This window comes from Sinohyriopsis cumingii, chromosome 1, assembly GCF_028554795.1.
Source record: "Sinohyriopsis cumingii isolate HCF-2022 chromosome 1, ASM2855479v2, whole genome shotgun sequence".
NCBI lineage: Eukaryota > Metazoa > Mollusca > Bivalvia > Unionida > Unionidae > Sinohyriopsis > Sinohyriopsis cumingii.
This window is the reverse complement of record NC_142961.1, coordinates 163,968,274-163,980,806: the sequence shown is the minus strand read 5'-3', so window position 1 is coordinate 163,980,806 and position 12,533 is coordinate 163,968,274. Positions and strand designations below refer to the sequence as shown.

The 12,533-nt window shown below is 36.3% G+C and overlaps 1 protein-coding gene across 3 annotated transcripts in view; it reads left to right on the top strand.

The window, feature by feature from the left end:
* Positions 1 to 12,533, top strand: part of LOC149808292 (ras-related protein Rab-10-like) — a 94,949-nt gene that overhangs the window by 36,999 nt on the left and 45,417 nt on the right. For all 3 annotated transcript variants that reach the window (XM_089975686.1, XM_089975699.1, XM_089975692.1), the window contains exon 4: positions 8,890 to 8,950. In XM_089975686.1, the coding sequence (XP_089831812.1) occupies positions 8,890 to 8,950 (61 nt within the window). The remainder of the gene's footprint in view (positions 1 to 8,889; positions 8,951 to 12,533) is intronic.

The window sequence follows — 12,533 nt, the reverse complement described above, 5'->3', positions numbered from 1 at the left end:
GAAATAGTGCCTTGTTTAGGCATAATACCCACCCAGGAAAAGTCAGATCTGATCCATACACATATATATGTTTGTGTCTTAATAATTTTCCTTACATGTCAAGGGATATGTTGTGCTTCAGTCTCACAGATACTGTGTCTCATAGTAAGACTATTCAAGAAGCCATTTGTTTCTGCTTGCCTTTATACCTCTGTCCTGGGGACTCGGAACATGGCAGCTGACTTAGTTTCCCTAGGAAGGCTTCGAATGTGGGTTCTAGCAAACTGGATACCTTGCAAAGACCCCATCTGCCTGGATCTCCTTAAGATGCAGATATATTTACCATCTGAGTTGGTGGCCAAATCAGGTTAGGTTGCTTGGTGGAACTCCGATTCATGCCTCAGAACCTCACTTCTTTAGACACCACTGCCTCAGATTCAGGCAGGGATGCTCACTTAGAGCCCAAAAGGGTAGTTCTATGGGGCTTCTGGTTCTCTTCATATCAACAGCTTAGAAATGCAGGCTGTTTTTCTGGCATTACAAAGGTGTGCCAACTACATAAGACCTTGCTGCATCATGGTTATTGTGAAAAGCAGGTCAGTTACTGCATACCTCGGTATGTGTTCATGCCCCTTCTTCTGCTTGGAAGTCTGAAACATCCTCCATTGGACAGTTTCTTCAGAGATCACTCTCACGGGTCCATTGCATTCCAGGCAACAGAAATATACTGGTGGACAGTAAGTCCAGATAGGGACTAGCAGTCCACATGGAATGGTCTCTGTACCAATCAGTAGCAGAGACACTTTATCAACTATGGGAAATGCCAATGTTAGTCTTATTCACAATGATATTTAACATGTTCTCTTCTTATATCTTTTAAGTTTCAGACCAGAGGACATGGGTGGTGGATGCCTTTAGTCTGAAGCATTCTTATGCCTTCCTATATTTCAAAGTCATCCCTCAGGCTCTTCTTAGAGTCAGGACCTCTATGTCATGGCTGTTCCTGGCAGCCACATTGTAATCCCTACATGTTCTTCACCTTCTTGCCTGACTCACATCAATGTATCAAATGATCTATCTGCCAAAGTCAGATTGCAAATGCATCACCCAGGCTGTAGACATTCAACCTGCAAGGTTTACAACACCAAGTGCAGAATATTCTATAATTGGTGTTGTAGGATATGCTATGATCTTATCTGCCCCCTCCCCCCACGTACATTTGCAGACTTCCTTCTTTTTTCTTTTCAGGAAAAGGACAAATAAGTATCCGCCATTAAGGGCTATGCAGCAGTCCTTTCATTACTAATACTTTCTCTAGAGGGTCAACCCATCATCTGAGCATCAGAGACCAGTCTCTTTCTTTTAATGCCTAGGTTTAACCTTTCATGTCTTATTTGGTCTTTATCTAAACATCCTTATAAACCCTTGAGTGGGGCTTCTTTCAAGATCCATACCCTAAAGTCTTCTTTCTCTCCCTAGCAGCAGAAAGGAGTAGGAGTGATATTCATACCTTTCTAATGGAAAATTTGTTGTTTATGGTTTAGTAGTAACTATAATAATAATAATAATAATAATAATAATAATAATAATAATGACTTTATTTAAAGAAAGTGAGACAGTTACTTGCTTGGATGTAATCCTCCTTATGGCCGTGTTATATGCATGCATACATAGTTGCATGGAGGTAATCTTCCTTATGGCCGTGTTATATGCATACATACATAGTTGCATGGAGGTAATCCTCCTTGTGGCCATGTTATATGCATGCATACATAGTTTTATGGAGGTAATCCTCCTTGTGGCCATGTTATATGCATACATACCTAGTTGCATGGAGGTAATCCTCCTTGTGCCCATGTTACATGCACACATATATAGTTGCATGGAGGTAATCCTCCTTGTGGCCATGTTATATGCATGCATACATAGTTTTATGGAGGTAATCCTCCTTGTGGCCATGTTATATGCATACATACATAGTTTTATGGAGATAATCCTCCTTGTGGCCATGTTATATGCATGCATACATAGTTGCATGGAGGTAATCCTCCTTATGGTCATGTGATATGCATGCATGCATAGTTTTATGGAGGTAATCCTCCTTGTGGCCATGTGATATCAATGCATACATAGTTGTATGGAGGTAATCCTCTATGTGGCCACGTTATTTATATGCATGCATACATAGTTGCATGGAGGTAATCCTCCTTATGGTCATGTTATATGCATGCATACATAGTTGTATGGAGGTAATCTTCCCTGTGGCCATGTTATATGCATACATACATAGTTTCATGGAGGTGATCCTCCCTGTTGCCATGACATATGCATGCATACATAGTTGCATGGAGGTAATCCTCCTTGTGGCCATGTTATATGCATGCATGCATAGTTGCATGGAGGTAATCCTCCTTGTGGCCATGTTATATGCATGTATACATAGTTGTATGGAGGTAATCCTCCTCGTGGCCATGTTGTATGCATGCATACATAGTTTTATGGAGGTAATCCTCCTTGTGGCCATGTTATATGCATTCCTACATAGTTGCATGTAGGTAATCCTCCTTATGGCTCGGTTATATGCATGCATACATAGTTGCACAAACAATAAACAAAAAACATTGAAAATAACCTACAAGTATATATGAACATAATAAACTGAACATTTTATAAGAATACTGTCCAACCAGGTACATTTTGTATATGCAGTGCAAAAATAATTAGACAAAATGGAAAGTTAGTGAATTTATACTTTAAGTTGTAATGTATTTGCCAGATCAAACAAGTTCCACTTTCCATCCATTGAATTGGATTATAATTAAATGCATTTATATTGGTACTTTGTCCTATTTCCTTTGGAATTCTGATCCAAATTGGTGGCCTCAAATATTGAAAGATTTTCTATAAGAGGTTTTATTTGGTTTCGGAATGGAAAGGTAGTTAGCTGAAACTGATAAAAACATGGGAGTGTTATCTTGTTTTCTAGCATAAAATAGTTCATTGAGATATAATGAAGCCATATTGTTTAAAACTTTGTACAAAAATTTAACCTTTCTGAATAACATTCACTTACTGTTACAATTTCTGACTCACTTGTGCCAACCTTGGTTTCTGGCCTAGAATCAGTTACATTTGGTAGCCCCTGATACAGTTGAAATCCCTAATCTCAGTCATATCTGCCCAGGGATGGTCAAGATGGGCTTCTTTGCTTGAATCAGGCATGACATTTAAATTTGGCTGAATCAAAAGGAAAAAGAAAGGGTTTGTAAGGGTCAAAGGCACTACTGATATTTCTGAAGCCACCATCGTCAGGTAAATTGTTTTGATTATCAAAAGAGCTTATGAGTCGGTCATTGAGAGAGATCTTTTATTCATAAGAATGACTCTTTCACTGACACAAGATCTTGCATTCATAAGAATGAGTCTCACTGAGAGAGATCTTGCATTCATAAGAATGATTCTCTCACTGACAGATCTTGTATTCATAAGAATGAGTCTCTCAGTGAGAGATCTTGCATTCATAAGAATGAATCTCTCACTGACAGAGATCTTGCATTGATAAGAGTGAGTCTCTCACTGAAAGATCTTGCATTCATGAGAATGAGTCTCACTGAGAGATCTTGCATTCATAAGAATGAATCTCTTGCTGAGAGAGATCTTGCATTCATAAGAATGAGTCTCTCACTGACAGATCTTGCATTCATAAGAATGAGTCTCTCACTGAGAGATCTTGCATTTATAAGAATGAGTCTCTCACTGACAGATCTTGCATTCATAAGAATAAGTCTCTCACTGAGAGATCTTGCATTCATAAGAATGAATCTCTTGCTGAGAGAGATCTTACATTCATAGAATGAATGACAGATCTTGCATTCATAAGAATGAGTCTCTCACTGACAGAGATCTTGCATTCATAAGAATGAATCTCTTGCTGAGAGAGATCTTGCATTCATAAGAATAAGTCTCTCACTGAGAGATCTTGCATTCATAAGAATGAATCTCTTGCTGAGAGAGATCTTACATTCATAAGAATGAATCTCTCTGACAGATCTTGCTTTCATAAGAATGAGTCTCTCACTGACAGAGATCTTGCATTCATAAGAATGAATCTCTTGCTGAGAGAGATCTTGCATTCATAAGAATTAGTCTCTCACTGAGAAGGGCCCCGAGTGAACGAGTGGTCTAAAGCGCTCACCCTTACGGATCACTGCCATCTCACCTCTGTCTGCGTGAGTTCGAGTCTCAGGCTCGGCTAATGTGGTTACATGAGAAAACCTGCCAGTAGCTTCTCGCGGGTTGGTGGTTCTTCCCGGGGTTTTCCAGGGTTCTTCCTCCATCAATTATACTGGCCGCCATGTATAGCCTATCATGTGCTGAAAAATGGCATTAAACCCTACAACAACAACAACAACTCTTGCTGAGAGAGATACTGCATTCATAAAAATGAAACCCATTAAGTTGGGAGTGTTATTGCATCTTTGAGCTTTCGTGATCATTCTTCTTTAAGTGATGTTTTCAAAGCCTCATTCTCATGGTCTCACTCCACCTTTTCTTTGTTCTTTCAATCAGTCTTGAACCAGAGGGAATGTATTTGCACACTAAGCTCAATTGTGTCTGTCTAGTGAGTTGTCTGGTCATTCTCCAGGCTTCTGTAGAGTACCATACTGTCAGCAATTTTGACAGCTTATTCTTAAGGTCATCTTCTTCCACTGGGCTGGAAAAGTCAGCAAAGTAATAACAGCCTGCAATATCTTACTGGTATTAAAATGTAGGGTTTTTTGGGGGTGTAACAAATCTTAATTATATAATACTAACCTGCTATTATTACCAAATTTCACTCCTCCTTCCCAGCTATAATGTCCTTTCAGTCTCAATCCAAGTCAAGAGTATACCAAATGACATAAATTTCCAAGATATCAGACTGGGATCATATTGTTCTTCTCTTAAAAACCCTCCAGTTAATCATTGGAGGAGGAACCACCAGAAAAGAGCAATAATAGCAGGTAAGTATTTCATTATACAAACTAGTTTAACCCTAAAATAAACTACATTTATAGAGAAGAGTGGAGCATTAGCATTTTTATATGCACATATGAAAGCATATACATATGTACAGCCAAAGTGCTTCACAATCATTAGGAAACTAAAGGGGCTACTTTGTGCCATGTACATAAATTATTTTAGCATTTTTGTTGAACTTGTTGCATTTAGCTCAAGTTTAATGAGCTCTTTATTCCTTCAGTTTTACATGGAATCATAAAAGATGGTGGGGAGATGCACCTTATCACAAAAGTAGATCATTGTGATTCATATTTTACACTTCGCTTATTTTGGTTAAATTTATGTTTTAGGTTTATTTTTCAAGGTCTGTTTATGCTTGAATCATCAAACTAGATGAGTGTACATATCTATGTTGATGCCACACAATTGCAACAAAAGAAGGTCAGTGACCTTCATTTCAGATGCTACTGGCTTCATTTAAGCTTTTGTGTTCAGCTCTTGACAAATACTACATCCTTGTTAAAAAAGGAAGGTCACTGTAATCCATATGCCATGCTTCACTTTGGTTACGTTTTTGGTTTTAAGTGTATTTCTCAAAGCTCTCTTCATACAAGTATCATCAAACTAGACAAATTTATATATGTCTGTTAGTACCACACACAACTAATGAAGGTCACTGTGACATACATTTTACATTTTACTGGCTTAGGTTAAGCTTTTGCAATTGTCTCATGACCACGTCGTTCTCTAAGCATTCTGTTACCTAGAATCATGAAATTCAGTCAGAAGATGCATCTTGATGAGTGCTACACTTTCATCACAAAGTAGATTGCTGTGACCCATATTTCTTGCTTCATTGTTCAATATTGTGCTTTAATTTTATTTCTCAAACACTGTTCATACCAGAATCAACAAACAAGGTGGCTGTATAGTACCACACACATATAACTAAAGAAGGTCACCGTGAAGCTTAGACAATTCACTGTGTGACATGTTATTTGCCCTTTTACATTGGGGTCAAGCTGACAGTCACAGAAATGTGAGTTAAGGTTTTTCTTGCAGCTTTTTGTTTCTAATTTTTCATATACTCCTTGATGTTTTTCTTCACAGATGGAATGAGTCATTATACAACTAAGACAATTAATTATACAACACACTTGGTTGCCATATATCCCTGTAGTCAAGGTCACAGCCATACAGAATTGCATTTAGGTTATGGCTAATGTTTATTTGCTTGTATTTCCTAAACCCCTTGATGGATTTTGGCATAATTGGGATGGCTCATTATGAAGCTAAGACAATCATTCAGTGAATGTATGCTTGCGTCTTTGAACATGGGGTCTAGTTCACAGTAAGAGCAAATATGAATTATAGTTTTATTGAAGTTAATTTAATTTGTTATTTGGTTTTGGTTTCAGAGCCCATTGATGGATTGTTTTTCATACTTGTATACCTGAAATGAATCATAATGAAGCTAAGACAATTCATTTGGTGACAATTATGCTTGCCCCAATGACCTTGGGGTCAAAAGTCACATTAATAAAATGTGTTTTAAAGGTTTGGTTAAAAGTAATTTTTATTTTCTTACATTTCCTAAACTTATTTTTGAATTTTCTTCATGCTAGGGATGAATCATTATGAATTAAAGAGAGTTCATTCAATGACATATGCTCTCACCCCTTTAATCATGGCATCATTGTCACAGCACAGCCATGGAATATTTGTGTTAAGGGTTTGATTAAAGTTGTTTTAATTCCATATACTTGTTAAACCCCTTCGGACTTTGTTTATACATAGGATGAGGCATTATGAAGCTAAGGCAAGTCATTCTGGACTGCTCCAGTGGCCTGAGTGGTTAGAGCATCTACCTCAGATGTGGGAGGTTGTGAGTTCAAACCCCAGCCGGGTCATACTAAAAGCTTATAAAAATGTTACTGGCTGCTGCCTTGCTTGGTGCTCAGTATTAGGAGGTTAGTGTTAGGACTGGTAGGTCTGGTGTGTCGGGCATGATGCCCCAGTGCTAGACATCACTATAAACTGCCACACTGCAGACATTGTAGCAATGTGACCGAAATATTTTTAAAGCTACGTTAAAAATCCAAATCACACACACTCATAAGTCATTCTGTACATGCTTGTCCTACCTTCTGACCTTAGGATCGAGGTCGCACATTTTATGGCAGTGTTTTGATCATGTGCTCAACATGCTGGCACTGGCATATTTGGTTTTGTATCCTGTATATGTAGCGTTTACTTTGAATAAAAATTTGGTATGGGGATCCAACTCGTTTTGCACTACACTCCCTTGAGCACAATCACAAAAGCTGGTCTCGGAGACCAATATCTCATACATAATTGACTTTGCTTAAATTGTTTTGTTTAACTGTTCATTCATAAATCATTAAACTAGATTTTGTTGTTGTTGTTGTAGGGTTTTTAACTCCATTATTCAGTACACGATAGGCTATACATGACAGCCAGTATAAATGGTGGAAGAAGAACCTGGGAAGACCTCACAAAGAACCACCAACCCATGAGAAGCTACTGGCAAGCTTTCTCACATACCCACATTGGCGAAATCCAAAACTTGAACCCACACCGACAGTTAGATTTTGTTGTTGTATGTTTCTAATCATTCCTCACACTTACAGAATAGAAGGTTTCTGTGACCTACATTTTGCAGTTTACTGGCAAGGCTTTTTATTATTTAGCTCATGCTATGTAAATGTTATCCTATCTATCTAGAATCATGGGATTTTTCTGAGCCAGTTTTGGAGCCAAATTTGACCCCACTATTCGTGCCAAAACCTGTCCCTTTTTCCCACTTCTAGTGTAAAAGATTACAAATCAAACTTTTAAAATGAACCATATCCTTTACTATATTGACAGGAATTACTATATTTAGTGTAGGAAATGGTGAGTCCAAGTAACTGTCACCAAAATTTAATATGGTCAAAGCTGGACTATTAACATGGTCAAAGCCAGACTATTATTTAACATGGTCAAAGCTGGACTGTTATTTAACATGGTCATAAATGGACTATTAATGTGGACAAAACTGGACTTAACATGATTAAAACTGGACCATTATTTAAAATGGTCAAAACTAGACTATTATTTAACATGGTCAAAGCCTTTGTCCTTTTCCCAGTAAAATGATGCTTCTAAGAGTGGATAATGGTAATAGTTTATGAAGCAGTTTTTAAGAAGAGTGCTTTTTTCAAAGAGTGCAAACATTAATATCTGGTTTTTATCAACATCTAATTTGATATAATAGAAAAACATGTTCACTTTTTTTTTGTTTTTGTTTCTTTTCTGCATGGTAACAGTATGTATGTATGTATGTATGTACGTATGTATGTAGTGTGTCAGTGTGTGTGTGTGTGTGTGTGTGTGTGTGTAATGTCATGTCAACACAATACATAATATGCAGGGTACATTAAAAGTTGAGCTCAAAATTGTAAAGACAAAAATTTATGGAATATTTCAGTTAGAAAAGGGGCCAAAATTTCATTGCTAAGATTACACTAGTCCAAGTTTTTTTTTTCTGACTAAATTATGTTTACAGTGGCTGCTAGAGACTAAAGCTTCACAGAGGTAGTGTGTCACATGTGATTTTATTTTTAACTTTTTCACTAAAATTACCATAACCAGTTATTTCAATATAACCACATTATTTCAATATAACTGCATTATTTCAATATAACCACATTATTTCAATATAATCACATTATTTCTCAGTATAACCACATTAGCTCAGCAAAACCACATTTCAATATAACCACATTATTTTGCACTTGAACCTTTAGCTCAAAGTGTACACTACATTTTTGCATTTCTGTTCAGAAAATATTTAATTGTGTAGATTATTTTCAATAATTCTTTGACTGTGTAACCTTTTTTTTCCAGGGATACTGCAGGTCAGGAAAGGTTTGAAGCAATAACAAAACAGTTTTATAGGAGAGCACAGGTAATAATTAATAAATTGATTACTGTCTTTTTAACTTGTATCTGCCTGTGAAAACAGGGACAAACCTTGCATCTTTTAAGACAATAGAACAGGTCTTGTACAGAATCATTAAGCTGTGAAGACAGTAGGACAGGCCTTGCACAGAATTATTAAGCTGTAAAGACAGTAGGACAGGCCATGCACAGAACTATTAATCTGCAAAGACAATATGACAGGCCATGCACAGAATTATTAATCTGCAAAGACAATAGGACAGGCCATGCACAGAATTATTAAGCTGTAAAGACAGTAGGACAGGCCTTGCACAGAATTATTAATCTGCAAAGACAACAGGACAGGTCTAAAACACAATTATATTTTGTTATTTATTTGATTTAATTTTTATTTGATTTAATCAAATTGTTTGTTTGTTAGTTCTAATTATTTATATTCTATCATACTGTAGCTTTATTAACTGGATTTGACATTATCCAGAAATTCAGTTCAGTTCTGTTTGACCTGACTGTTTTTCATGAACAACTAATAATAGAAACTTTGTATCTAATGCTGATTTTGATTCAGAACCAGTAAGAGTTGAAGTAAAGAATTTTTAATTTTTAAAAACATTCTTTCTCAGAGTAAGATTCATAAAGTGAAATCAAGGCCATACTTTGAGTACATGACAAATAACATGTATCAATTAGGTTTTTCCAGAGAATTGACCCACATCCAGGCATCTGTTTTGTGTCATAGCCATATTCATTATTAATGTTTTGAGAAAGAATAGTCATTACTTGTCTTAACACTTGAGAAGTTAAAAGTGTTTTATGTTATGACCAGTTTTTGGGCTAATTATTCTGTTTAATTTAATTTATTTGGATTACAAGTTTGTTTTACCTGGAAGTACTAGTTTTCTTAATTAATTCTTGGACAAAGACAGTTATCAAACTTTACACAGAATTGAAACACTGGAATATTATTTTTAATTATTCAACAAAGAACAGTTGACACATCATTATTACAATGATCACAGCATACGTCATCGCCTTCCATTTTGGATTTCATCGGGATTCAAACTCAGATTCATTAGGACTTTTTATTACTATGACTTCAGTTTTTTAATTCTTGGATTTTTATTGAATTATTTTTGGATTTGATTCGATAAACCAAAAGTTCTCTTTCTCATTTTTACCTTGTTTTTCTAGGGAAATCAATTATTTGTTAAATTTTACAACACTTGTTGTCTTTACTCTTTTCTTGTTACTGTTTGAAAGAGCCTAAACATGTAAAACTTGAAAGACAGAAGGACAGGCCTCATACACATTTGTTAATCTGTAAAGACAGTTGTACAGGCCTCACACACAATAACATGTAATGTGAATACCATAGGACAGGCCTCATATGCACGTATTAATCTAAAAAAACAGTAGGACAGGCCTCACACACATCAATAAAGCTTTAGAGACAATGGGATGGCTTCATGCAAAATTTTAAATCTATGAAGACAAAACAGGCCTCACAGTTATTAATCTGAAGATAATAGGACAGGCCTTACTCACTTAATAATCTGTGAAAACAATAGGACTGGCCTCAACAGTTTATAATCTGTGAAGACAAATAGGACAGGCTTCTCTTTAAGTTAATATTCAATGCCATCATAGGTTTTAAAGCCATGGCCATTCCAAATTTGAACAAAAAGTCCACAGGCAGTTATTATTTCCAAAAATGAGGCTAATGTATAATAGAAAATACTGCTAAGAGAAAAAGGGGTGTTTATCTATTTTCTTCCTTTCTTTTGTGTCAGATAAGACTTTCAATGTGGCCCAAAAATTGGTGTTCCTCTCATAATGCTTCTTTTCAGTTCATTTACAGTGATATAGAAATTGAAGTACCATGCTAACATTAGCCATAGTTATGGCCTTACCATGCTAATAATTGCTATAGAAATGGCCATACCATGCTAACATTTGCTATAGAGATGGCCATACCATGCTAATAATTGCTATAGAAATGGCTGTAATATGCTGACATCAGCTATAGTTACAGCCATACCATGCTAACATTAGCTATAGTTATGGCCATACCATGCTAACATTAGCTATAGTTATGGCCATACCATGCTAACATTAGCTATAGTTATGGCCATACCATGCTAACATTATCTATAGTTATGGCCATACCTTGCTAACATTTCCTATGGAAATGGCCTTACCATGCTAACATTTACTATAGAAATGGCTGTACCATGCTAAAATTTGGCAGAATTAGGGTTGCAATGATATAGAAATGGATGTACCATGCTGACATTAGCTATAGAAATGGCCATACCATGCTAACATTTGCTACAGAAATGGCTGTACCATGCTAACATTTGGTATAGAAATGGCTGTACCATGCTTACATTTGCTATAGAAATGGCTGTACCATGCTAACATTTGCTATAGTTATGCCATACCATACTAACATTTGCTATAGTTATGCCATACCATACTAACATTAGCTATAGTTATGGCCATACCTTGCTAACATTTCCTATGGAAATGGCTTTACCATACTAACATTTACTATAGAAATGGCTGTACCATGCTAAAATTTGGCAGGATTAGGGTTACAATGATATAGATATGGCCGTACCATGCTGACTTTGGCCATAGAAATGGCCATACCATGCTAACATTTGCTATAGAAATGGCTGTACCATGCTAACATTTGCTATAGAAATGGCTGTACCATGCTAACATTTGCTGTAGAAATGGCTGTACCATGCTGACATTAGCTATAGAAATGGCTGTACTATGCTGACATTAGCTATAGAAATGGCCATACCATGCTAACATTTGCTATAGAGATGGCCATACCATGGTAACATTTGTCATAGAAATGGCTGTACCATGCTAACATTTGCTATAGAAATGGCTGTACCATGCTAACATTGGCTATAGAAATGGCAGCACCATGCTAACATTTGTTATAGAAATGGCCATACCATGCTAACATTTGTTATAGAAATGGCTGTACCATGCTAACATTGGCTATAGAAATGGCCATATCATACTAACATTTGCTATATAATTGGTCATACCATGCTAACATTTGCTATAGAAATGGCCGTACCATGCCAGCATTTGTTTTAGAAATGGCCATACCATGCTAACATTTGTTATAGAAATGGCTGTACCATGCTAACATTGGATATAGAAATGGCCATATCATACTAACATTTGCTATATAATTGATCATGCCATGCTAACATTTGCTATATAAATGGCCATACCATGTTAAAATTGACATGGTTAGGGTTACAATTATGTAGAAATGGCTGTACCATGCTAAAATTTGCAGGGTTAGGCTTACAATGATATAGAAATGGATGTACCATGCTACAATTTGGAAGGTTTAGGTATACAGTGATATAGAAACCGCCGTACCATGATAAGAATTTCCAGGGTTTGTGTTACAATGATATAAAAATGGCTGTACAATGCTAAAATTTGCCAGGTTAGGGTTACAATGATACAGAAATGGCTGTACCATGCTAAATTTTGGCAGCAACAACCCAGATTTTTGTTTTGAGTTGCAATTATCATGAAAAAATTAATATAAG